General features: G+C 41.0%; 2 protein-coding genes across 4 annotated transcripts in view; one reads left to right on the top strand and one right to left on the bottom strand.

The window, feature by feature from the left end:
- The window catches only part of plch2a (phospholipase C, eta 2a), a 176037-nt gene that overhangs the window by 126622 nt on the left and 22426 nt on the right, over positions 1 to 26989 (top strand). For all 3 annotated transcript variants that reach the window (XM_020620811.1, XM_020620810.1, XM_020620812.1), the window contains exons 2-9: positions 1599 to 1745; positions 7466 to 7709; positions 7951 to 8080; positions 12253 to 12423; positions 15270 to 15363; positions 16858 to 17061; positions 22808 to 22928; positions 26258 to 26429. In XM_020620811.1, coding sequence (XP_020476467.1) covers positions 1599 to 1745; positions 7466 to 7709; positions 7951 to 8080; positions 12253 to 12423; positions 15270 to 15363; positions 16858 to 17061; positions 22808 to 22928; positions 26258 to 26429 — 1283 coding nt within the window. The remainder of the gene's footprint in view (positions 1 to 1598; positions 1746 to 7465; positions 7710 to 7950; positions 8081 to 12252; positions 12424 to 15269; positions 15364 to 16857; positions 17062 to 22807; positions 22929 to 26257; positions 26430 to 26989) is intronic.
- LOC109972141 (lymphoid enhancer-binding factor 1-like) lies at positions 17077 to 20595 on the bottom strand. Its single transcript, XM_020620814.1, has 6 exons — positions 20380 to 20595; positions 19993 to 20177; positions 19718 to 19874; positions 19279 to 19386; positions 19090 to 19138; positions 17077 to 18664 (listed from the first exon to the last, which is right to left on the bottom strand). Exons 2-6 carry the CDS (start codon positions 20157 to 20159, stop codon positions 18558 to 18560), a joined length of 588 nt encoding a protein of 195 aa, XP_020476470.1. The 5' UTR covers positions 20160 to 20177; positions 20380 to 20595; the 3' UTR covers positions 17077 to 18557.

Below are 26989 nucleotides of genomic sequence, written 5' to 3' on the forward strand. Positions count from 1 at the left end.
AGTTTCTTACATTGGAATGTCTCTTTTGCCAATCTGTTTTCTTGAGTTTAGAGGGGTATGCACTCAGTAGCTGTTCTCTTGCTATAACGAGCCGGGTGGCAAAAGGGTTACACTTAGAAAATCATAACCAGTAGACTCAGGAACTGCTTCTTCCCCCCCCCCCATATCATTTCTGGGACCTTTATAATTGATGTTTAAAAGGTGAGGATCATACTGAACCCTAAACATAGTTTCTTACATTGGAATGTCTCTTTTGCCAATCTGTTTTCTTGAGTTTAGAGGGGTATGCACTAAGTAGCTATTCCCTTACTATAATGCACACACTCACAGAATACTGCTCTGTTATCCATTTGCACACTGTACTGTACATATTGCAGATACTGTATATTTATCTTTGCACTACTTACATCCATTGAACTGTTCACTCGTGTAACTTGTCTTGTTATTCTGCACTATTTCATTGCATTTCATCCCATTGCACTAGTGTTCTATAAGCTTATTGTACCTTATCCATTACTTGTTATTTAAATCCATAAAGTCTGTTGTATATTGTACATTACCCTACATATCTTACTGTAAAGATCAATTGTACATATCTATTGGTAAATTAGTTCAGACTATACATACTGTAGATTCTGCACACTCTGCACTGCTGTTATTGAACTTCTGGTTAAATGCTAAACTGTATTTTGTTGCCTTGTACTTGTACATGTGTAATGACAAAGTTTAATCTAATCTAATCTAATGAGCCTGAGCTGAAGGAAAAATTTGTTTTTCCCCTGATATTTCCAAAATGCCTTAAATGCAGCATGATTCACACCGTAGGCATGTTGAATGTCATATCTGTCAGTGACCTGCCAGCCATTCTGAAACATCTGCCTGCTGAGGAGGCCTGATTCCCTGCGTGTTGGGGGTGTTTGATCCGATGTGACAGGATGTGTTTCATAGTTTATAATTGATAGTATGGCCACATGAGGTTTAACTGTAGCCAAGGGGCACCACACCATTAGCTTCCTGTGGAGGAACTGTCAGATTTCTCTCTAAAATAATGGCAAGGTCGCACCGAGGCTTAGCTGAATTTTCAGTGTCACCATCCAGGATTTTGACACATCTTGTTAAAGTCAGTCTTTTTCTCCGGGTGTTTGTTTTACTCCTAGAATGTGTGAAATTACTTCTGTTTAGGTCATAGTATAAATCTTGACATCTAAAAAGAGCTCCTGCTTTTATTGGTTTTTCCTCTTGTTGTTCTGTCACAGTCTACAGTGTGAAGTCAAGATTTTGTTAAAGGGCATTTTGTGAAGAAATTGCTGTCGTTTGTCTTCTCTCGCTTTCTCTTCCTCCCATGAGACAAGGAGTGCTGTCGGCAGTGACAGGCACATCCAATGCTTTATGCTGTCTTTTCATGTGAGTGTATAAGTAAATGACTGTGTTTTGCATAAGAGTGTAGATGGGATTTGTTTTGGAAAGGTGGCACACACACACACACACACACACACACACACACACACACACACACACTTGTGCATAGACATTGCAGTTGCAGTGCACACTCCAGCAGTTTTGACTACTTTCCAATCTTTATCTTCTCTTCCCTCCAGTGGAGAAATGCATGAGCTCCATGCAGATGGGGACCCAGATGGTGAAGCTCCGCGGTGGCTCCAAGGGACTGGTGCGGTTCTTCTATCTGGACGAACACAAGTCCTGCATCCGCTGGAGGCCCTCACGCAAGAATGAAAAGGCAAAGAGTGAGTGTCTTCTTCCTTTTTACAGTTACAAAGGAAATCTGTCTTGGCCCTGTGGTTTAATGTGCTCAGAATACAAACTTATGGAAAACCTTTTGTGCTGTACAGTATAAGCAAAGGTTCACTGAATGTCCCAAGGCATTTTGGCGTGTTTTCACTCCTCATCTCCATATGTCATCCTTCCAAATGCTCGACCAAATGAAGCGTTGTCAGAAAGACAGCAGCTGTTTTTGTAAACACATACAATGTGCCAGTAACTGCCAACCAGATTAGTGTGTTTCATTGAAGGACCCCAGCAAATAAGTATTACTGCTCCTCATACCCCGACACAACCAGTTAAAAATTTCGCATAGTTTATAAAGAAATTTTTCAAACCAACAGTTGCTAAGTCTATTAAATTCATCAAAAATCAATTAAATGTATGCGTGCGCTCAGCGTTAATTAAAATGTTTACATCCACATTAAATGACAGGAGTAGTATAACTGGTATACTGCCCATTCTGCTGCACGCCTCAGTGATGATAATGCAAATTAGTGCATTATGTTAAAACAGAAAAAAGAAAAACATCACATTTATCAGTTTGTAATACAATATGCTACAGTACAGCCCAAAACATCACTACAATACATTGTCTGAGAGTTGTAGAACACTACATGGCTAAAATAGCTTTACTCTACATTATTGTGTAATCATTAATTTGGGGATGTTAGCTTGTTCTCACTGTTAGAAGATATGTTGTGTCTGTACTGATGAACTATGCAATACATGCATGTTTGGTAATGGCAGCTTTTAAATGAGAGGCACAAACCAAATTTTCATGGAGTCAAAGTGACATGTCACATGTAAACACTGGTTCTTTTGTGGTTGTGGTCTCATTCGACTTGGTTGGATTAGATCCAAAAGCTCCGGAGCAGATTCTGAGGCAAGTGAAGTCTGTTTCCCCCTTATCTTAACCTGACCTTCACCTTAACCCTTACCAGTTACCTCTGCCTACTCCTGGGTCTTGGGATATAATGCTTTTCCCTTTCACTCAGGTTCATGATATGAATTTCTTTGACTTAACTGTCCCCACAGAAATTTGGGACATTAAGGAAAATTTAGTTTGCTGTTATCCTGTAATCATGTCTTGTGGCCACAGTGGGGGCTGTTGAGCAGTGTATACATAGTCTAAATTTAAGATATTTTACTGAAAACAAACAGTATCCTGTACTGTTAATTGACAATGTTTATAGAGTGCATTTGCACAGGAGGTTTTCTTTTTGCCACCATTTTTTTCTCCCAGCTGCTGTGTTTAAATGTTAATATTTAACAGACTTTAGGGTTAGCTAGATCGATTCTTGTTCCTGTATGTTCCCCCGGGATCTGAAGTGTTTTTGCCATTTTGAACTGGACATTTGTTTTCTCTGCAACAAGCAAACAAAACAACTTTCTGCGTATTCTTAGAATAAAAGAAGGCTATAAGGGACTTCTTAACAGCAGCTCCCAGGATGGCTGGCCGTCTCCTGGGGGCTAAGCTGCTCAGTTTCCTGTCACTCTCCCTCCTCTGTAGCCCTGGTTTTACTAAGCTTCTTAAGCCGACTTAATTATTCATCAGCTTTAATCTGCCCAAACAGCATCTTACACACACGTGCCACTAAATGAAATTCATATACACAGAGACACACACACACACACACACAGATCAGAGCAAGTAGATCTTTGTTTGTGGAGGTGGGGCCAACCTTAATTTAAAGACTGAAACTAAATGGAATTTATCTTGGATCTTAAACCTTCTATGGTTGGAAGAGTAAAACAGATTACTTGTGAGAAACACCATCCATTTTTGTGTGAAGCTCCTTTCACACATTATAGTGGCGGCCGTCCTTACACAGCAAGACTTACTTCCCTTAATCCATCCTCCACACACATCTCACGTGCTGAATACACTACACCTCATTTGTAGAAATCCAAACACGTGGTCGTGCCTTTGTCTACCTGCTGATCGCTGGTCAGGAGCAACAGGATCACATCTCCTGTTCACTTCCAGTCATGCGCCAACGGGCACTGTGTCTATTCCTGCATCCTTCATCTAACACTCTGACAGGTCTCAGTCTCTGGAGCAGGACATGACAAACTGGCTGCTGTAGCATTTTCATGGTGGCCTATTCTCTTCTCTGGCACTCTGTGTGGCCTCTAGAGGCGAATCACAGAGCAGCCACTGGGACAGACTGACAGGCAGGAAACTGCATGACATACACTGACTACATGTTCTGCGTTCCTGCAAGCAGTCACATCCCAGAAATAACCAACGACACAAACAGAAATGTACATTTTGACCAACAAAACCACCCAGCAACCAAAACCAAAACATCTGTAAAAGATTCCGACAGTTTGTAAAAAAGTCCAATACATTTTACTGAGAAATGAAACAGTTTACCAACTCAGCATTTCAAATAAAGTGTTTGCTAGTAAACTAGGCATTCACTATTAAACCTGTGCCAGCAGGAGCAGCTGGTCCATGAGAAGGTTCATAAAGTTTACTACTACAAGCTTTTCCAACATGGCAGCACAACAAGGACTCAAAGAAGATAAAAGGTAGAGTAGACACACTGTGGAGACGATGCTTCAGCAGCAGTACATGCAACACAGATTGCAGCTGTGGTAATAACAGGTGTTCTATGAGCTGCAGAGTTTATGTCAAAACTCCAGAGTGGCAGTGTCAGGCAGGACAAAAGGCTGCTGATTTGGCTATTAGTAGTCAGCAGCTGTGCTGTTTGTACTGAGCATTCTACCAGTGGTACCACATGCGGTCATAAAATCAGAGCGTGGTATGAATGTACCCACAGCAACTATTGACCTAAAATTTGATTCAGACCATGTTCCACTGAGGATGTACTGGAGTCACTTTGGCCACCCTCTGACGTCAGCTTTGGTGCTGTCATCAAGTTAAAAATTTAACTTGTCCAACACTTTGCTTTGTGCCTGCAGTTATCAAATGCTAGCATGCTAATGTGCTAAGCTAAGATGATGAACATAATAAACATTATGCCCATTAAACATTATTAATTTTGTCACAGTGAGCATGCTGGCATGCTGATTATCCCCTCACTACCGCACTTGACTGGCGTGCCATTTCACACATCAGCGACACAAGCTGATAAAAAATGAGCCAAAAACAAAATTCACTGGAGAGCTTTTTCAGAAAGAACGAGCAAACGATGGGACAACAGAAGGGTCACAGACTGCCAGCAAAAAGAAAGCTGCATTTAAAAGAAAATACTACGATTCCTACCAAAGGTTCAGGTTAATTGCAACAGGTGATACACAAGCTCCACACCCGCTATGCATAATTTGCAGAGACTGACTAGCTAATGAAGCCATGAAACCCTCAAAAATGCTCTGCCCCATTGAGACACAGCACCCTGCGTTAAAAAACAAGCCCTTGGAATTTTTTGAAAGAAAAAAACATGAACATGAAGGACAAAAACAATTATTGAGGGCCACCACTTCAACAAATGTGTCTGCGCTGAAAGCATCATTCTTAGTTACGGAACACAATTCGAGTGTCATTGTCTCCCATCACCCCCAGACGGGACCATCTAGTTGCAGGAAAACAAGCCCAGGGCTCCCACTGACTCTGCATCATGGTGTAGAATTATTGTAATTGCCTAATATAAAGTGTAATTGTTGCATTCAGATTACATACTATGAACTGACAAAAGTTTGGGTTATTGCAACCCCTGTGCCTACCTGGTCCGTGGAAAAATTTTCATGCATGAAACTGGTCCCTGGTACAAAAAAGGTTGGGGGCCACTGCTCTAAAGGACCTGTGAGGGGGTAACTTTACTTTAGATCCTCTAAAGTAAAGTTATTGTTCTTATTTGTACTTTGGAAACTTCAACATCCACAGCAGAGGAAATCTGGCACCATGGTCACCACCCTGTGTGTAAAGCTGACAGCTGAGGATAACTTCGGTGTAAAATTGTTTGTCCTGAAGGCACCATGAGTGTGCTGGTCATGTCAGAGTAGTTTACTAGATTGTAATGTGATGTTTCAAGTAGAAATTTCCACCTGATGGGTGTACTAAAGCAGAGGCCACAACAGGGAATCCTTCTCTGAGGGCTCACCACCTGATACCCTCAGCCTCCATCTCAGCTGCCAGCAGCTCATCACATATTCCAAACAGTGAGTAGTAGTAGTGATGTTTACTCTTATCTACCAGATGCCTGGTGTGTACTCTGCATAATGTATGAAAGTGCTACAGTCAGGAAAAGCACATGTGGTCCTATAACATCTCCAGCTGCAGGGTTTGTGGAGAACCCTGACAGCCTCATGGGAACACGAACAACACAGCCGCAGCATGTCGTCTGTCCTGTTCACGAGATCTGTGACATCTAGTATTACAAATACTGTAAATGAAAGTATTGTACTTGCTACAAAGTGACGGCCACGAAAGTATTTTTTGCTACAGATTGAGGGAATTTTTAGTCCTCATTTTACTGAAACAGCTTTTTGATGGTTAAGACTTGGTTTTAGGCTTCAGGTTAGAATTAGGTTTAGGTTAGGCTTAAGGTAAGGGTTAAGGTTAGGCATTTGGTTGTGATGGTTAAGGTTAGGGTAACGGGCTACGGAATGCATTATGTCAGTGAGTGTCCTCACAAAGATAGAAGTACAACTGTGTGTGTGTGTGTGTGGCCTATGGACATACTGTAAGTGACAGTGGTTGAGTGTACAGGTATTGTGTCACTGTGTAATGAGTGTATTTGAAAACAATGCTTCATCCATGTAGTACATCACTGTATAGAGAGCGAGATGTGCTCTAGGTACCTCCTCTGTATTTAGCTGGCTACTGGAGAATGAATCTGGTCTGTGGAATTTTCAAAGTAAAGCTCATGATGAACAAAAACCACAAGTACTTATCACTTGCTTGCTGTCATGGGGAAAACTAATGAATGACTCGGGTACTGTCTTCCAGTAAAATATCATTACCATCTCTTAAATGTTGTATCTTAATAAACAGAGGCCTCTGGGCACTGCTTATTGAGCTCAGTATTGTAATCCTCTGTGTCATAAAGCCTGAAATCAGCAAGAAATTCCCCATTAAACTATTCCCAACAGTTAATTAACTATTTGGCCAGAGGTGAAAGTTCTGAAAACCACTTGAATACTGCAGACAGATGAGTTGACTTTTATTAACTTTCTGCTTTATTGCTTTTGTAAGAAGTTAATTTTCCTCTTAGCGTGGCTTTCTCTTAGCTTAACTACAAGTCCTAGATTCAAATTTGTATTTGCAATACAAAATACAGACATTTTAGCAGCAAAACGTACCCACAGTATCAAAAATATAAGTACTCACTAAGTGTCAGAACTGCCCTCAGAGAATTATATTAGCACATCATTACTAATGAAGCAACACTATTGTGGCTGGTCTATGTGTTTGTAATGATAACTGCGGTATCTTATGCTGTTGGACAACTTGGTCTATAACAGTCTATAGCATATGTTCTAACTTAATCAGATGTTTTGCCTAAAATCTGAATCTGCTAAGTAACTAGTAAATATAACTGTCAAGTAAATGTAGTGCAGGAAAAACTACAGTATTCCCTCTGAAATATAGTGAAGAAAAGTCAGAAAGTAACAGCTTGAAACACAATAAAGTAAAAGTACCTCCAAGTTGTAGCCAAGTGCAGTACCTGAATGAATGTACTTTGTTACATCACTGACTTCCTGTTCGCTCCAACAGTTTCCATCGACTCCATTCGGGAGGTGTGTGAGGGGAAGCAGTCTGAGATCTTCCAGCGCTACTCAGAGGGCAGCTTCAACCCCAACTGTTGCTTCAGCCTGTACTATGGAGAGCACATGGAGTCCCTGGACCTGGTGTCCGGCACTGGAGAGGAGGCGCGAACCTGGATCACAGGCCTCAAATATCTGATGGCAGGCATCAGTGACGAGGACAGCCTGGCCAAGAGACAGCGCACCCGTGACCAATATCCTTCACTTAATACAGTTATATATAGGAGGGTCCTTGCATATAGATTGAATTGATCTGGTGATTTTAAGGTTTAATTGCCTGCATTAGTTAATATAGGATTTCATTATCAATATTAGAGGGGGCTTTAATGAGAATATAGCAGTGCCCTGAGTACAAACTACCAAAATCAGGAGCAGTGGAAAAAGTAAAAGTCCTGAATCTTGATGCAGACTTTCCTTAACCCAACATGTGATCACATGGCTGAAGCAAACCTTCACTGAAGCTGATAAGAACGGTGATGGCAGCTTGAGCATCAACGAGGTCCTGCAGCTCCTGCACAAACTCAATGTCAACCTGCCCCGACAGAAGGTCAAACAGATGTTCAAGGTACAGAAACAGCATGCACGGCCATATGAGGCCATGAAATGATGGTCATCAAATGATCTGGTAGCAAAGGAGAAGACAAGGACTAGGAATCAGAATCGGAATTGGTTCATTCGCCCAATGTACACAGGAGTTTGATGGTGTGATGGTACAGTAAATGGGCTTCTGAGGTCACTTCAGTTGCAGTATGTACTTAACGTCCTGCAGATTGTGAATGATTGCTACAGATGTTAGCTAATACACAGCTCAGCCACAGCAGGGGAATTAGCATGCTGCCTAGTTAAGCATGTCGTTCTGGCCTTCCTCCTACAGAGCAGTTAGCCAGCTTGTTCTCATTAAGTCCAGCGGCCTGTTGACAGGCACCCATATGGTGCTGCTGGAACACAGATGGCCACTGGTATAAAGCAGGCTAAACACACCAGAGACCTTTCTGGCCCTGCCTGTGTGCATGCGTGTCTGTGTGTGCGTGATTTTGTGTGGACATTAATAAGGAGCTGTGTCTTGACAATCTCTTAACTAGTTTCTCGGCTTAACCTACTTAGAATGAAAAGGAAACAGCCGTGGACTTGACTTTCTTACCGGTTTTAAGATGTTAACAGATGAGTCTGTACCAGCACTGGAGATAATCAGATCAAATTTAGAGTGCATGAAGGTTTGCCATGCTGTGTGCATGTTAATGAGGATAGTTACTACCTTGTCTTAATTCTGTAAAATGTTTTTATTCTCCTACTGAGAAATGTTTCTAATAGTTTGGTTTTAAGATGTTTATGTGTACTGTATAAGATTAATCAAATAACTGCAGTCAGTTAATGAGTAGCCACACTCACTCTCATGTTTTGGTGAAGGTTTGCCACGTAAGACAAGAAAAATAATGAGCCAACTGGGCAAAAGGTGATAGAAAGAAAGATAGTTTATTAATCACAAAGGGAAATTGCAGTGTCGCAGCAGCCAAGCCACACAAATCACATAAACAAGTGAGGTAGGTACAAAGAAAAATAGAATGAAAATATACAAATAATAAATCCAGTGTTTTTTTTTTTATCATCTCCGGATACCAAAGCTGTCACGTCCTCCTGCTCCCTCTGTCTGGAGGATGGATGGAGGGAATACAAACAAATAACAAAAGCAGCATCCTAACCTTGTAACTCTAGTATGTGTTGAAAATACACTACACATGGTAGTTTGTTGTGATGTCCTGTACATTAGCAGTGCAAGTCAAGTACTGCAAATACTGCTGCATATTGTACAATAAGGTGGAGGAGTGTCCTTGCATATTGAAATAATTCAGAGAGAGATACAGTATGAATACTGACAGATATTCGTACATTAACAGCAGATGGACTTTACAGTAATTGAAATGAAGGGAAGACAACCTGCAGAAAACACTTCACAACAATCCAGCACTGTGCGACAATGTGTCATAATTTAACAGTCCAACTAAATTAAATGAGAGATTAATCGAGTTCTCCTGTGTTAGTTTTTGTTTACAATGTTCTATCAGCTCAAGCAGTCATGAGTTCAGTTCCACCAAAAACGAAATGAAAGCTCGAGGACGCAACCAGCTTAGACCTATACCCAGAAATAACCATGAGACAATATCACACTCAAAGTGGATGAAGGATTAAAAGAAAGTAAGAGTAAGACAGATGAAACAATAGAATAAAAGGTACAGTGAGCTACAGTGCAGTCCATGATGTGAATAAATACTACCATATTTAACAGCGGCTCTGCTCTAAGCAGACCTGTCGGTCCATAACAGAGCAGCAGGTCAGAACTAACTGAGTACTTTATAAAAGGACAGTAGTATTTTAAAATCAGATCTGTGAAAAGCCAGAAGCCAGTGTAAAGCCCTGAGAACTGGAGTGACGTGAGGCACTTTCCTGGTTTTAGTGCACACCAAACCATGAATCACAGGAAACTGCGACGGATGGAGGTATTACCACAGTTGCAAATAAGGGCAATGAAGCAGGCTTCGCTGCAGAGCCTCTGTTCAGTGGTTTATCACAGTAAAGACCTGCAGATGTGTGTGTCGAGGGACAGCTTTGCGATTCTGACAAATTAATCTATATTAGCTGTCGAGCTAAAACACATAAGCATGCTAACAGCTTAAGTGCCTGGGTTCATGCATAATGAATGGGAAGGAATAAGGCTAGACTGATGTTTCCTCCTGTCCAATAAAAGCTCAGCTGTGTTATCCTACTGGGACTAAGATGTGTCCTGCATCTGAAAGAATCCGTCACATCAGAAAATGAGTGAAGATGCAGGTTAACTGGTGGCATTTTCATCAGTTCTCACCTTATCAGTTTTGGTCATCACTGATTCCTGGAGATATACAGTTCATCTCTATCACTGCAGCCTTGCCACAACACTGTGCTGTCTGCTCAGAGTTCCTGTCTAATAACTCTGGCCATATGAGTAATACCGTGCGTATGCATCTGTGCTTGTCACTCAAGTGCCACTCAGTCACAAATTAAGTGACAGCTAAGTGACATGAATGTAAAACCAACAGCCAAGCCTGGTGTCTCTGAGTCTTTTGGCCTCATGTGTGTCAGCTGTGTCAGGAGGAGAACATGCCGGTGAGAAATGTCTTTAGTTAGTGTTCGGCAGACCGAGCGAGACGTTTCACCACCAATACTGATGGTTATTGGATGGGACCAAACCTCATTTTTACAGGAGTTGTGATAGCTGAGGTTTCCACTGTGGACAAACGTACAGCAAGCAGAGCAGAAAGCCCCTTAAAAGGTCAACGTAAAACGGTAACGCTTGTAGATTCTGTTCCACAGATGTAGTCCTCCAGTCCACTGCAGTGGTGTCGGTGGCGATGATCACCTTATTGAGTGTGTCAGGCATCAATCAGATGTCACAATCCACATTCAGCTTACTTTATTTATCCATGTCTGGATCAAAATAGTTTCCACTTTCATTCCTATTATTCTGTCACTGATTCAGTATCAAGTTTCCCCCAATGTGGAAACCAGTTGGATTTTCAGTTTACTGTGCAGACTCTCCATTTCAACTATTATAATCAAATTCTTTAGCTGTGGGCATGTGGGCAACTGCTCAAGCAGGGGACCCAGTGCCACACTTCATTTGTAGAGGAACTCTGAGATACGTCTCCCCCTCCCAGAAGCATGATGGGACATAATTAAATTGTGATCCAGACATTTTTATTTGAAATTCTTTATTAAAATATTCCCACAGCATGCCTGAACCTATTTTTTAGGGCTACGGTGAAATAATAAAAAGCCTGTAGAATCATTTTCACTTGCTGTGAAAGGAGAAACATTTTACATCTATGTACGAGTCCCTGGCACCCTGTTCTAAGCCCAGTGCATGTAGTAGATGGAGCTGCTCAGAGGCCAAGCTTCAACTAGCACAGACGTCATCACGCTACAGTGAGTGGCTGCCTCCAGTGCTTCTTGGCATATGGAGCCAGCCACAGACCGCCTCAGAAAGCTGAGACAAGGATTACAGGGGTCATGCCACTGCAGTGCTCATGTTAACCTTGTTCTCGAACACAGCCATAGCTGTCGCCTCTTACAAGCTGACTCAGTTCTTTCTCGAATGTTACGTGTGGAAAAACAAAGCTATCAATGCAATATCAGCTGAAAACAGTAGGTGAGTAGGCACATGAAGACAATAATGACCTAAAAAAGTCTCACAAAAAGATTTTGGTGAGACAGAACAGATTTTATGAAACAAAAACTGTGATTCAATTTTTATGTAGTGAAATAGGAGTTGAAAGAAGGTCAACCCAGTAACCCGCTTGCGGTGTAGCACCAACCATGTCCGAGCTCAGATGCAGCCAGCACCATCTAAAAGTACTGTCATTTATTTATGATTTTCTTTGACCAAGTTGAGACCACAATGTCTGAAATTTTCATCATTCATCAAATAAATAAAAAACAGAAGAAGTCTGAAGTTGACATTAAATGACTGAAGTCCACGTTTTGGTTTCTGGATTAAAAGCAGCTGAGAACACCACATTAAACATAACGACATTACAGACTAGGATGACACTGAACATTTGCCTGGAGGAAAATTGGAGGTTATATAATTTCCACTGTACTCCACCTACTGATGGTAGGGGGGCTAAGTGCGAGTCTAGTAAAACAAAGGCACAAACAATGCACCATGAAAGACTAACTAAAGCGTTACTTGTCCCGGATGTGCAGGAGGCAGACACAGATGATAACCAGGGGACGCTGGACTTTGAGGAGTTCTGCTCCTTCTACAAGATGATGTCCACCCGCAGGGACCTGTACCTTCTCATGCTCACCTACAGCAACCACAAAGACCACCTGGACACAGATGACCTGGCGCGCTTCCTGGAGACTGAGCAAAAGGTACACACTGCATTTTATGAGCTGTGTTTAAAACTCTGACTAGCAGGAGATGTCTATCAACTGTGCTGATTTCTTGTCATGTTCAACAAATTTCGATTGTTAATTCTTACTGAAAAAGGTCAAATGTAAAGGAAACACAGATGCCAAGATGAAAAGTGAATCTACTGAATAAAGCTGTGGACTGTAACACCACCCGCTACCCTACCCTGCATTATTTGCATACTACATGCTTGATTGTTAAGCCAGATCTGGATCGCTGACCTAGTGGGGCACCAAAAATCAATCTCTGCTGCTCTGGAACTGTTCCAAAGCACAGCCAGTAAGTAGAGCAGGGGAATGCGTTTCTGGCAGGGGCGGTCGAATAATGAGCAGCTGGTTAGGTGTCAAATCGGCTGAAAATTACACAGGTTCAGCCCGCATTTATTACCAGACTGGTGTTGGCACAACTCACTATTCCACTATCTTCAGTGGGCTGTTAATTTCCCAGCACAAAAAATTAATGCTGTTTGTGATGCACAGTGTAGTACTTACTGTTGTGATACCATGCACATTTTGTAACATTTCCCAGTCTTCTCTCTTGCCATCCATTCTCTTGACATTGTGGTGGTGACTGGTTTCTACTGAAATATGACACTGGATGTAGAAACATTGGTTATTTTCTATGCCTACAAGGTGATGTTGATCTGTAGGTGTTACATTACGTCAAAAGATGTATATAAATCTTCACAGAAAGAATAGCTCATCACTGAAGAATGCCACATTTTGTGCTTCCTTTATGAGAGTAAAATGTTCAGATGCATGTCAGTCTCTTGTCTGACACACATTAGTTAGCAATAACTGGGAACAGGGGGAAAGAGCTAGCCTGGCTGTTTCCAAAGTTAGCACATACACTTGCCAACAGCTCATTGCGTCTCATTTGTTGAATCCATACACAAGCAAAGTGTTTAAGTGACAACTGCATAGAAGTGCTGGGGGGGATGAACGCTTTAATGTTATTCTGTTGAGGACAAAACAGCCTTGATCCTCTCGAGCATGAATATTCCTGTTGCTATTATCCTAATCAACCAGTTTAGTAGAGCCCATTCAGTTGCCGTTGCCTGTTTAAGGCCCTAAAATAAGGAGCTTTCTGAATACTGAACCAGTGAAAATTAAAGTCCCTTGTGGGCTGCTACTGAAACATTTCTTTTTCCTGCTTTTTCTCTTTTGTTGATTAAATACCCAGAAGGATCCTTCAGTTTAGCTTCTGTGAGGTGGGGGGTCAAAAACCTACCTGAAGTGATGCTTACTGTAGACAGTGAGGGCCCTACAGTAGATTAGCATTAGTAACTTCATAGCACTTGAGATGTAGCTGTAAAGGGTTTTTGGATGAATTACATCTCCTCACTAATGATACCATCTCCTGAAAAAAAAAATTGCTAATGAGCATAACAGTTCATTTTTCTTTAAACAAGCAGTGTGTGCTTCTGCTAATTTGTACTCTGACAGGCTATTTGACTGTGTGGAAACAGTCATTTTACAAGCAGAAGGCTCTGTTTGGATAGCTAGACGTCAGCTCCACTCACAGGGGCTGAATTATTTCTAAATACTCTCAGCGTTTAGTTCTGGAGCTGTGAATAAGATGTCTTTCCTCCTGTTAGTGGAGAGTGGTGGAAGCCAGTGTGTGAAGCGGTTTGTGTGAAATGATGCCAAAAGGCAGCAGTTATCTCTGCTGGTATTGTTAACCACAGACTTTGTTGGTGTCTGTTTCTCTGTGCCTCATATAAGAAACCGGATCATGTGTAATACCCCAATTTGTGTACGACCTTTCCTCTACTGCCACCAAGGTTCACATCCATAGTTTGTGCTGAAGTGAAAACGTCCACTCATTCAGCTCCACCGTCTGGCAGATTTTTATTTCACTAGTTTATCAGCAAATACTTTGAAGACTACTGACATTCCCAACATTCTCAGCTGTAAATGTTAGGATGCTAACATGCCAAACCAAGGTAGTAGAACTGAAGCACAAAAGAAACCGGGTCTCTAATGGGAGTCTTTATGAACCACAGCATCGTCTCTGCAGCTGAGGGTCACAATAGCGTCATAAAAAACATGCAGTACTGGTATGTACTGACATTGTTTTGTCTTTGTCAACATCATCTTTCAATGCTTTAGCATTTATGCTCAGTTTTAATCTCATCTGCAACTAAAATGTAACAAATGAGAGAAATTCTTTGATATAATGTAATTAGTTAGTAATATTTATGCTTCACTCTCTCATATTAGTTCAAATCCAGCCAGCGTCTAAGGCAGTGTACGTCTCAGAGCTCACTGCTGCTCAACAAGCTTTCTGGAGCCAGTCCACAGCTAACCTCTGCTGAGTGTGACTGGATTTACTCTCCATGCAGCATTGTCTCATCTCACACTCACCCTGTTTAGTAAGTTAGAGTGGGAAAGAAAAACATTTTTCCAAATGGAAAGAACCCACTGGAAGCATTTCCTCACCAGACTACTTTGCTTAAGCATGGCTGAGGTTGAAGCTGTCACAAACACACTGACTCCAGGCTGAGGGGGGTGACCTGCTACTGCCCAACCCTCTTTACATGATTAACAGCAGTGGGTCTCTGATTGACCAATCAGATGCCTTTAAAGAGCAGCTACCACACGCCAGTTGCCAGTCGGACTTACCAGGCAGGATGGACAGAAAACTGACATGTAGAGAGTTTTCTTAACCACGTTATCCTTTTCTTCTTCTCCTTTGTGTTGATTTGTTTTTCCAAGGGGGATTTCTATACAAGAATAGTACATGGTATTATCATTGTATTTCTAGCATATCCATGGTGTTTGACATGCATTTCTGTACTTTGTAGATGACCAAGGCGACCAAGGAACATTGCCTGGAGATTATTAACAAATTTGAGCCGTGCTCTGAGAACCAGAAACAAGGGGTTTTAGGAATTGATGGTAAGTCAAGTTTGATTTCAGTTTCTTGCCGTGCTCTTTTGCACTTGGAACAAAATTTAGCCTTGCTTTTTAATTTGCAAATAACAACTCGGGTTAAATATAAAATATTTTTCATTATCACTGCTATTGAAATTATTTTTTTTCAGCTCTGAATTGCAGTGTAAGTTGTTTTGAAAATGCTTTTCTGCAAGGTCAGAGTTTTGCAGCCCATCAGGTGCAGTGCAGTTTAGTCATCAATAGGTTTTACCGAGTCTGATTCATTCTGCTTTGTTGAATCAGCTTTTTATTATCGCTTGAATATTTCTTTACATTTCATTCATTTGGCAGGTGCTTTTTTTTCTAGAGGGACTCTCAGTAGGAGTGTATTCACTGATGGAGTACAAATGCTGAGTGTCCACAACTTTTTCAATTTCCTGTATTTAAGAAGTGAGATGTCGGTGTCTTTGAAAACAGCACAGGCTGTAATATAAACTGTATGCACATCGACCGCTGGGTGACAACTGAAAGGACAAACTATCATACAATGACCAACAGAGCCTTGTTAGTGCCGTGTCAGGTCTGTCCTGTTGCAGAGAGGACACATCATTCTTCCAAACCAGATCCCCTCGCTGCGTCCAACACACGTGTCATCCTCATGAAGCCATTCAGTGACCTAGAGCTGCAGCCATCAGTCGGTTCACTGACAGAAAATTAACTGGCAACTATTTAGAAGCAAAAAGCACCAAGATCTGAAATACACAGTTTCTGTCATACCAAGCATTTTTCAAAATGACCTCTAAATAGAGTATTTTTCTTAATATTTCTATTTATTTATATGTAGCATGTTCATAATAGTGTGTTGTAGTATTGCACCGCTAATAAAGAAATTATTATTAAATAAACAAACACTCTGCCTACTGATGATTGGCTGGACATACCTGATCTAGTTAATCAGGTGTGGCTGAACACTGCTGCTGTGTTTGTTTACATCAGTTACATTACACTAATTTAAGACCAGTTGCTTTGAAAACAATTATTTTAGTAACTTGTTTTATACAAGTGAAATATAAAGTTATTGCTCATCTACTTTATATTTCATTTGTATTTTGTGGCATTCATGTGGACGGCAAAGTAAGAATTTCATTGTACAGGGAAACACGTTTCCTAACTGTGCATATGACAAATAAAGACCTTGATAACATAATAAATTTCATTATTCTTAAAGTTTACTTTTGAACTCAAGATCAAGACAAAATGTAGAAATGAAGTGTTACTACTCCCTGACGTTTCGGACTTTGCTGGAAGAATGAAAATTGAATCGCTGTATAAACTGTTACATTATTAGTTGATGTTGCACATTTTTTCTATACATTAGGGTCATCTTTAAAACACATTTGATCTGGCTCACACCAGGCTGCTTGTCAAGCTACACTTTAGAATAGATTGAAGAATAAACATTTTTTAAAGTAGGATAAGCCCTGCAGTAAAAAAAGCTATTGTTTAATTTTCTCCCAGGTTTTACGAATTATATGCGCAGCCCAGCGGGCGACATCTTCAACCCAGAGCACTACAACGTGAACCAGGACATGAACCAGCCGCTGTGCAACTACTTCATCGCCTCCTCACATAACACCTACCTGATGGGTGACCAGCTGATGTCACAGTCCAGGGTGGACATGTATGCCTGGGTGCTGCAGGCCGGCTGTCGTTGTGTAGAAGGTCAGCATCGACATGGAGCACACATAACATAGATACACACTGTGCGTAGACTTACAGCATACAGGAACAGTTTAACACAGTGTTCAAAAATCCTGTGATGGTTTAAAAGCAAGTAGCAGTGCAGATACTTTTGGACTGATGCTCTATCGCATTGTGAGAAGCAACGGATTCACAGTGATTTGGCAAATAAGCCACTTAACCTCTGCTTTAGAGATGAGGCTTTAACAAATCAGATTTTTTTCAAATGCCTTAGTGAATCTTTTTTATTATTTGATACATTAACGGAGGTTTTTTTAATGCCAGAGAGGTTTCTATGAAAAAAAAATGGGGGGAAGGAACCAAAATGACACAAAGAAGCATATGGTGGGAACTGGTATCAGATTACAAAACAGACCGACATGAGAGCTGTGACCACATTTTGACTGCACATAAGGGAGTCAGGGTCAACTGTGATATGGTTTTTGGGAGTGTGTATGTACAAGAAAAGGTTAACACAAGACCACCCGTATTAAACAGTCCCTTTTGAAAGGTATACAGCAAGTCACGGCCTTTGAGGGGAACTGCACTGGGGATCCCAGTCTATTAACTGAGCTACGTCAAGCTATTTTAAAACAAATCACCATGCATGGGAGCATAAGTCATCCACTCCAGGGGCTATGTGATTACAAAAAAAGTCATTTATAAACTATAAAGAAACTGCAGAGAAAAGGCAGGACGGTAATTCAGTGGTGAACACTGTCACCTCACAGCAAGACGGACAAACCCTGATGACAACCGGGGTCTTTCCATGTGGAGTTTGTATCTTCTCCTTGTGCCGGGGTGAGTTATTTCTGGGTAGTTACCTGATCAGATTTTACTGCTCATTTTAAATTTATACAGACAGCGGCAGGACTTCTCAGGAAGCTAGTTTTCTTGTCATGTTCTCTGATGACACCATCTTCTTGTCTCTTCTTTGGGGCCACCAGTCTTGCTGAATTTGTTAAATGGTCAGATGACTTAAATGTGCCTGAAACAAAGGAACTTGTAGGTTTTAGGAAGGGTGGTGTCAAACCGACAGTCAGCACTGTGCATGCTGAGGATGCTATTGGGGTCTGCAAGGTCATTTTATCACCTGAGTCTTAACCTTTTTATTTATGTGTTTGTACAAAGGCACAAACTGCTTATGTAATATTGTGGAGGTCTGCTCCAAGATTGCTGGAGTTCAACAAAATGACCTGTGTTGGAGGAAAGTCAACCATTTTGATCAAGGGTGGTCTGTATAAATGAACTGCTATGAATACCACCCTGCTGTGAAAGTTACAGTGGGGCTACTCATTTTATTAAAGCAATCAGTCAGAAAATCTGTCCTCAGTAAATGAAAGCAGCAGCTTATTGTGACCAACTTCAGAATGTATTTTCTTTGTTTAAAAAAACCCAGAGTCTGGCTTTTGGTTCATCTTATATCAAGTTTAATACAGAAACGTTTTGGCTGTTGAAATACACTCCAGTCTGAGTGCTCATGAATCAAGCCAAACGTGTTGTTGGTGAATGTGGGGGTCTATCCCAGCTGTAGTGAGATTAATGCTAGTGGGCTGCTCTTCACATCTGCTGGAGACCCCAGCTCCTGAGGAAGAAAAATCTCTTAATATAAGTAAGTGAAAATGAACTGGAAACTTTGTGCACTTATAAAGCCAAAACAGATTCAGATTAAACCAGAAGACCATGTGAAAATGTATTTGAAAAGCAAGTGAAACAGTGACAGTTCATTCAAGACTTTGTAAATGTGTGTTGAACATTCCTCATTAAAATCAGTTTATCAATAACAATTACACTAAATGTTTTTTAAGTTTCAACTTATAAAACATTGGTCAAATGTCTCAGGAGTCAAATGAAGCACCTGGCTTAGTAGGTAGGTAAGTCACAATGTTTCATACTAAAAATATGGCCATTACATTCATGTTAAAAGTCAGATATGCTCCACAGCCACATGTACATTGTCATGGCACTTCACATGAAAACAAGCTGGGACCCACAGAACTATTCTCTTACCTTGAGGCTTGGGAGCCCTCCTCCTCCTCACTCTCTTTCTCTTTTTGCCCTACACAAAATACAAAACAAACACGTTAGACTTTCCACCTGATCTCAGCTGATATAATCAAGATTTTTTCACTGAGCATGTTTTATCACCCAATGAAGGTAATAAACATATGAACGGTGTGTGAGCCAGAGTGTACATACGTAATTGTCCCTGGAGGACCAGTCGGGGTGTTCCATTATGTGGAGCAGATTCTTCATGTGAGCTTCCTCATAATACTTGGACTGTTCCTCTTTGGACAGTGCCTTCCACTGTGGACACACAATAACACACTGTCAGCGCACACAGCGACATACTACTACACACAACTACACACAACTACAGGCTCAAACGGGAGCATATATAACATGTTAACAGATACGTGCAGATCCACATCAGTGTGGGCAGGCTATGCAATGCACAGTGTATCTGTGCTCTGCAGAAATGCTAGAAATCCTTGATTTTAATTTTGATTTGCTTTCTGTTGTAATAAATTGTTTTCAACAAAAGAAGGAAAATGTCTGATCCAAGAAATATTTTTGTCATTGTGATGAAGTTTGTGTGACACTGAGTGTCTGAGACACAAAGACCACACACACTTACCCTCTTTCCCAGAATGACATTTACTTGTGCACTATTACTGTTGCTCAGCTCAGCAGCAACATTTGGTGCTTGTTCTTTTTTGAACAGCATAAAAGCGTTTGGCGGCTTCTTGACATAAGGTTGACCGTCCTCCTGTTGGTCCCCACGCCTTCTCTTGCTATGGGAATACAGACAGAACAGATTAAAGCACACATTACCACTGGGTCAAACTTTAAGGAAAGACTATGAAACAAACTTATGTAAAATTATATTTTTGACCAAAGCCAGCCACTTACTTTGACTTAGGGGTGGTCAGTGGCTTAGCAGTGGGGACAGGAGGAGCCAGGTGAGATGAAGGGTGTGTGTCTGCCAGATTTGCAGCTATAATCTCATGGAGAATTTGTACCACCTCCTCCCACTCCATCGCACCTATAACATGGTCGAAGTTGGCCAAGAGATCCATCTTTTGGAGATTTCTGGGCTAATAGCATCAAATACAAGAGTCAGCATGAGAAGGAACCGTGTTTGTGTAATGCTGCCACAGGAAACACAGTGTTTTGCTTATGGCAGTTCAACTTTGCACGAGAAGTCTGAATTTTAAAGTTAAAATTATGACTAGTCAAAACTCAAATTCTAAATATTTTCCATGTACTGTGGACTAGTAGGTGTGTTTCAGTACTTACCTGCAGTGATCACTGATGATTCAATTCGATAACACTTATCGGTTATTGGTTATTTTGCTCGGTGTTGTTCTTCTGTAGGTTTCTGAGACTGACCTGGTGCAAACTGTTAAACCAACTGCCAACTGCCAACTGACCAAGAGTTCTGAGCATAAATAGAATGTTCATCCTTTATTTGTGTGACATTCTAAAAGTTGTTTTCTTTTGAATCACTTGCTGCACGGGTCCTGTGGTGCTCATACTTTTTCTGTGCAAAATAGAAAAATCATACTGTAATTATACAATTACGGTAATAAATATAATTATTAATTATGTCATTATTATTATTTATCGGTACTGCTTGTAATGTTTAATCAGCAAATACACAGTTTAGTGTAAAACGGAGTGATTTTACTAGTTGACATTGATAATTCATTATCACACAGATATGTTACCCGGAAAGATTCAAAACATCCTGAAAGTGAAGAAAATACTAATAAAAATAAAAAAATAAAATATTGACTGATATTTAAGTATATGGCTAAAAAATGTGTGTGTTTTACTCACAACATCAGCCTTTGTTTATGGTATACTTCTGCATTGTTTCCACTGATTTTACATAAATGACTACAATCGCACAGCACTGATTTTCAAAGTAGTGTTTTTATTCCCAGTTGTACAAGAGGCAGAGCATAAGAAAAGAGGTGAAGTATTAAGTCTGTGGCTGCTACAATAAGACATGACAAGTGGAAGAAGTTCAGACAAAGAACACAAATCAGCAGAGCTGGGAGATTTAATACAACAATCTGGGATTGCCTCAAATGAAAACTATTACAACAGGGACTTTAGTATTGTCAGTTCACTAAAGCTAAAATAAAATTAAAAAAATCTAATTAATAAATAATTACTGAACCAGTGAAAATTAAAGGGCTGCATTTTGGGTGACTGGCAGCTTTGATTGGTGGCCTAATACTGCAGCTCTGCATTGGGTACTACCGTGCACAATCTGGCTGCAAACTGCATCACAAACAAGATGGCCACCGCCACATTGCCAATATTTCTGCTTAAATTTTGCATGGTGGCAGGAAGTGGTGAGGCATCTATATTTCAAACTCTTTTCCTTCACATTGTTGCACATTCTTTTTGCCAAGCCACCAGTAGCTCCTGTACACCGAGTTACGTGGGAGGTGCTCAAATAACTTCCATTAATGGGAATGAACAGCACAGTCTATTTTAACTAGTCATACACACGACACTGTGTATGTCTACACTGAAAACATCATCCAAACATTCACAGTGTAGGCTGGAAAAGGTCTGTGGATCTTCAGCATCGATGTGAGCTAATTAGAGTCAGGGGTCAGTAGGACAGAGGCCAGCGTAAGCTGCACAGACTGTAAAGTCCCCTGAGGCAAATTTGTGTTACTGGGTTATACACAGTAAATAAAATTTGACTTGACTTGTCTGATGTGAACTGTGTACAACAGAGATCTCCGAAGACCAACAGTATGGTCAAGAATTTTGTGATTTGCATAAATCTCAGTTTAGATATTCATCAGTCCACAAACTTTCTATAAATGGAGATGATTTACTAGTGCGGCTACTCTTCCAAGAAGTGGGGGCCCAGCTAAGGTGAGTCCAACACAGTCTGCTCAATAAAAAAGAACCCAGAGTAACAGCTAAAGGCTTCCTACAAGTAAAATCCACATACAGTAGCAGAGATGCTGTGGAATGAGAGTGACCCAGAGTTTTAAAAAAAAATCCTGTAGGAGGACAGAAATGCTTGTTGGGGAGAGTGAATATGGGAGGCAGATGTGGAGGGAGATGTCTGGCATTATGTGGAGTAAAAAGGTCACCATCCACTTCGCTGCTATCTGCCTGATTATAGAGGCCAGCAGAAGTCAACATGCACTGAGATCCATGCAAGTGTCCTAAAGCTACAGTTAAAGCTGCACACTTGGACTTAATGGTATACTCAGTGGAAAGTGACAGTGGACGGTATTTAATATAAGAATAAATTATTTATTTTTCATGATTTGTTTGTTGCTGGCTTTAAGATTTGCTATGTGTGTGCATCCACAGTAATGAGTGCAGCGGTGTGGCTCACTGGTGTGTTTTCAATAGTTTTTGAACGACAGTGTTGACCTAAAAGGTACTAACTTAGCATTAGTTTTATTGAAGGCTAACCACAGCTGTCTACAAACTTGGTTTGCTTTTGTTGTTGCCACAAATTTTTAAAGCTGTTGTGATGAAAATTACCCATTTCTGTGGCATAAAGACAGATGTGAGACAGTTTCAGACAGAGACAGTAAATAAAGCGGATGTAATAGCACAGCATGTGGTCACTGATTGCTTTGCACTGGAACCAGGTTAAAACGCAGCATTGCTACTTACTGTCTACAGAATCCATTCGATTAAATAACTGTTTCCCCTTCTTCTTCTCTCCTGTCCACAGTGGACTGCTGGGACGGACAGGACGGTGAACCCATTGTCCACCATGGCTACACCCTGACCTCCAAGATCCTCTTCAAGGATGTCATCGAGACCATCAACAAGTACGCTTTCATCAAGAGCGAGTACGTTTACACACACACACACAACAATCATTGTCACTGTTAATCTTAATTCATGCTTCTATTTGTTTCAACACGCTCACGTCAGAACACTTTAATCGAACACTTCCATGTTTCAGCCGGCACACATTTACAATCCATGTAGACAATAACAGCAGCAACACAGAGATAAATAATGACACATACAACTCACAGTGTTACATCACACAGGCTGTTGGATTGTAACATTACGGGAAAGCGAGGCTTGGAATACAGCTGCTCAGTTGGGTGGGTTTAATATGTCAGAAACTTTCTTGACATTTGGAACATTTGCTGTGTCTGGTTGTCCAGCCTGATACACTGTGTGTGGGTGTGTAGTCACTGTTGGTGATGACGAGAATCTTTTCATTTGATCATAGATTATCTAGAATGAATGAAAATGACCAGAGACGGGCTTGATGTTAAATGTGTGTTGCTGTCGCCTGAGGACTGAGAATCCAAAGTGTAACTGTTACATAGTGAGAGCTTGATGCTTGTGGTTTTGTTCTCTCACTGTGCAGTTTGTGATTCGAACCAAATGGTTTACATGTTTGTTTTGACCTTTTTTCTTCACAAGCAGTGGAAGAAATACAAACAGGACACCTTTGAAGACACAGTGAACTAAAAACGTTCTCATACATTATATTATGGGATTATTATAGATGGGCATTTCAAACTAAAATACTATTTGAAATTTTCTGGGAACTAGTCGACGTGTCCATGCGTCCGTGGTCAGAGACACCTTTTCATCACTTGTCAAACAACTGCACAGCTCACATGCATTATCATCATACAGTTTATCCCATCGTGCCATTTCTCTTGACAGTACCGTATACTCCGGCTGAACAAATGCCATCAAACTTTGAAAACCCTCCCCCTCGACTTAGCTAGTAGCGTGTCCTTTGCTACCATCTTTGTGGTGAGGGCCGTTGTTTGCTCTGCATGTCGATCATCAAACTTCCTTGTTCAGGTGACAAAGCCACTGACTGTTGATCTGCAGCCTGAGCCCCACTTTCTGCTGGAGGCCTCACCTTCACATGGCTGTGCACAGTTGATGATTTATGACATGCTAACCTAAACTGGGAGAGTTTGAACTGCACCTCATTTTTGTTTATTTTCTCAAAGAAGTTCCACACAGAACTTTTTGATGGCTGTAGTCTCTGCACGTTTCTGCTGTTGGTATTTGGCGTTGTAGTAAAATGATACACTGACCTGGTTATCACGTTATTTCCAGGTGCCGGTAAAAGCAAGGGGAAACAGTGGCTCTTTGTGAAGACACAACCATAGTCGCATGAAGTATTACATTTTTTTAAATGTAATGACTATATGAATATTTGCAAATCATTGCCCATCCCTAGTACATCGCCTGTCACCGTACATCCTAATATATGTATATTTGTATAGTTTTATATCAAAATGCTTCTTGTTTATAGTATTTCTGAGGATCCATCTCGACCACTTCATCATGTGACTTCATGTGACCCTGCCAAATAAAAGCAACATAAAATCCTGGTCACACCTGTGTAGATACAGAGACATCACAACATACACAGAGAAATGAGAGCACACAGACACTCTCCTCCCACTCCTGGAATCTGCATCAAAATGTGATAATCCCATCGACATGCACACTGTCTGAAGGATGCAAGAAAATTCTCTATTTTTAGATCCTGCCTCTTCAAGTAAAATGAAGGAGGAACACTTGCTTTGTGTGCATTTTCACCCTCAGTGTGTTTTCCAGTAGACAGTGGTGGGCACCATATTCCACAGATAATTGGTTCAAATGGGGCAGGGTGAAAAGCTGTATTAAACTTCAAAGAGCAATCAAATTTTGCGGGATGCTGAATGAAAACGGGCGTTTCAGAGGGCTGACAGAGGAGAATGGGGATGACAGGCTTCCATCTGACTGAAACTGGGAGTCATCAGAGCCAGTATGTTGTGAACAAGGAGTCTGCTCCAGAATGTAGCTCCCTCTGAAGACCTGCTTTACATGCTTGACAGCAGTTAGAAAGGATGAATTCAATGTTATTCTACACATACTCATCAGATGTGCTCGTTTAGTTTTTCACTACAAATGAAAGAACGTTCTTGTTGGTGTCATTTTGCAAGTGCTACCATAACTTGTGACCAGTATCTTGCAGAGCACTGAGGATAAAGAGTCTTAACAACCTCACATTCATAGTGTCATCTGCAAGTTGTTCTGCTTGTTCATTTATTATTACAGTAGGTATCAGTGAATCAAAGACTTTTCGAAATCACATCGCAAGAAAACACAGCTTATCTGAACATACCTTTATTTAAATCTGCGAGTGTGAAAGCTTTAAAGAGTGGTGTGACTGTGCTACTGCCAGAGCTACACAAACACATGCTCTTTTAAAATATGTTAAATGCAATTGTGTAGAAAATTAAGTTAAATGTTACAGATTCATTATAATCTTTTTGTAATGTAAATACTGTTTATCTTTAGACCTGACAACGTTGCTGTGCATGAATCTGCCTTCAGTCCATATTCACAGAACATCCCATTGCTATTCCACAGAGCCATGCTGCCCGCCTTAGGAATCCCACAGTTTTGTTCTGAGAGTAAACCAAGAAGCAGGTCGGCTGTTAAAACAGCCCAGAGGACCTCTAAGCCACTAGGACATACTCTCAGCCAATCAGCTGCTAGGTTCATAGGTTAAATATAAGCTAATGGGTAATAAAGATCCAGTCAGCTCACTGTCAAAGCCAACAGTCCAATCAAATCAGAAATGATGGCCTGCATAACTCTCTAGATCTTGGGCAGTGGAAAATCTCCATCCGCCATCTGTCAGAATTATTTGTCAGACTAAAACTGCACTCTCCTGACACCAGTTTGTTTGACCGTCCATCAAGTGCTCATTAAATAATCACCACCTGCAATGAATAAATGTGTCCTCTGTTGATGGCCTACCAGGTAAACATGGTGCTGGATTGGTTCAGTCATCTGCAATAAAATCACATATATTGTCCAATACACTATAGTCAGTGACATTTGAAATGACATCCATGTGGAAATATGTTTGGTGTCTGTTTTATTTGAATATAAGGATGCATCATAGGAAACTGCACTTACCAAATTATTATTTAAAATGTTTAGGGATTTTTAAGGAAAATACTAAATTAGATGCCAGCTTAAAGAATGTTTTACATTTTATTTAAATACCTTATGCTGTGCGTTGCTGGGTGCTGTTGTGCTGTACGGTGTATGGTGTCTATACTCATGCTTGAGTGTGTCCTCATCCTACACCTTTCAGCCTTCTAACTCAAGTCTGTTGTGCGTGATTATCTCCCAGCTACCCAGTTATCCTGTCCATAGAGAACCACTGCAGTGTTCCTCAGCAAAAGAAGATGGCCCAGTACCTGATTGAGATCCTTGGGGGAAAACTGGACCTGTCTACTGTCAAAGCTAATGAGTCTGGACGGCTGCCTTCGCCAGAAACGCTCAAGGGCAAAATCCTCGTTAAGGTAAAGTCAGGGTGTGGGTGTACAGTAGTATAAAGGACTGAGGAGCACTGTTTGGAGGTTTAAAAGGTAAGGTATTGTCCTCAGTGAGAGGAGTCGGTCCTCAGGCTACTACCTCAGCTCACCGTGTGATTGTCCAGAGGTTGAAGCTCACAGAGCGGAGCGAGGTAGCGGGCTGATCGAAGTGATGTGATTACACTGAAAATGACAGGAGTGAAAAACAAAACTTGACTGTAATGAATAAAAACTTGAGATGTGTAATTGACTGTGTGTAGGAACAGCATACTGCCGGCTGGCTCATTATCTCAGATGGTATCCTGAATCCAGGTGACTGCAGATAATTGGTTAAACGTGTTTGCAGCTGCAGCTCAGGAGCAGTTTATGGTAGTTAGCTTCACTGTTGGGTTGGCAGTTCAATCCCCTGCTTCTCCTGGTCACAGGGCAATGTGTCCTTGGGCAAAACACTGAGCCCGAAGTTATAAAAGTTAATTTAGAGTTGAACATCAGTCAACGCTAAGGCAGCAAAGGGCAGTTTTTATTGTTATAGTTTACTACAGCATACA

Source organism: Monopterus albus, unplaced genomic scaffold (assembly GCF_001952655.1).
Source record: "Monopterus albus unplaced genomic scaffold, M_albus_1.0 scaffold248.1, whole genome shotgun sequence".
NCBI classification, from domain to species: Eukaryota; Metazoa; Chordata; class Actinopteri; order Synbranchiformes; family Synbranchidae; genus Monopterus; species Monopterus albus.

Coding starts and splice junctions, on each gene's coding strand:
- LOC109972141 (XM_020620814.1), bottom strand. CDS start 20,159: ATGGATCTCTTGGCCAACTTCGACCATGTTATAGGTGCGATGGAGTGG. Junction 19,387..19,717: donor ATGTCATTCTGGGAAAGAGG/GTAAGTGTGTGT, acceptor GTGTGTCCACAG/TGGAAGGCACTGTCCAAAGA. Junction 18,665..19,089: donor GAGGGCTCCCAAGCCTCAAG/GTAAGAGAATAG, acceptor TTTCTTCCTCAG/GAGCTGGGGTCTCCAGCAGA.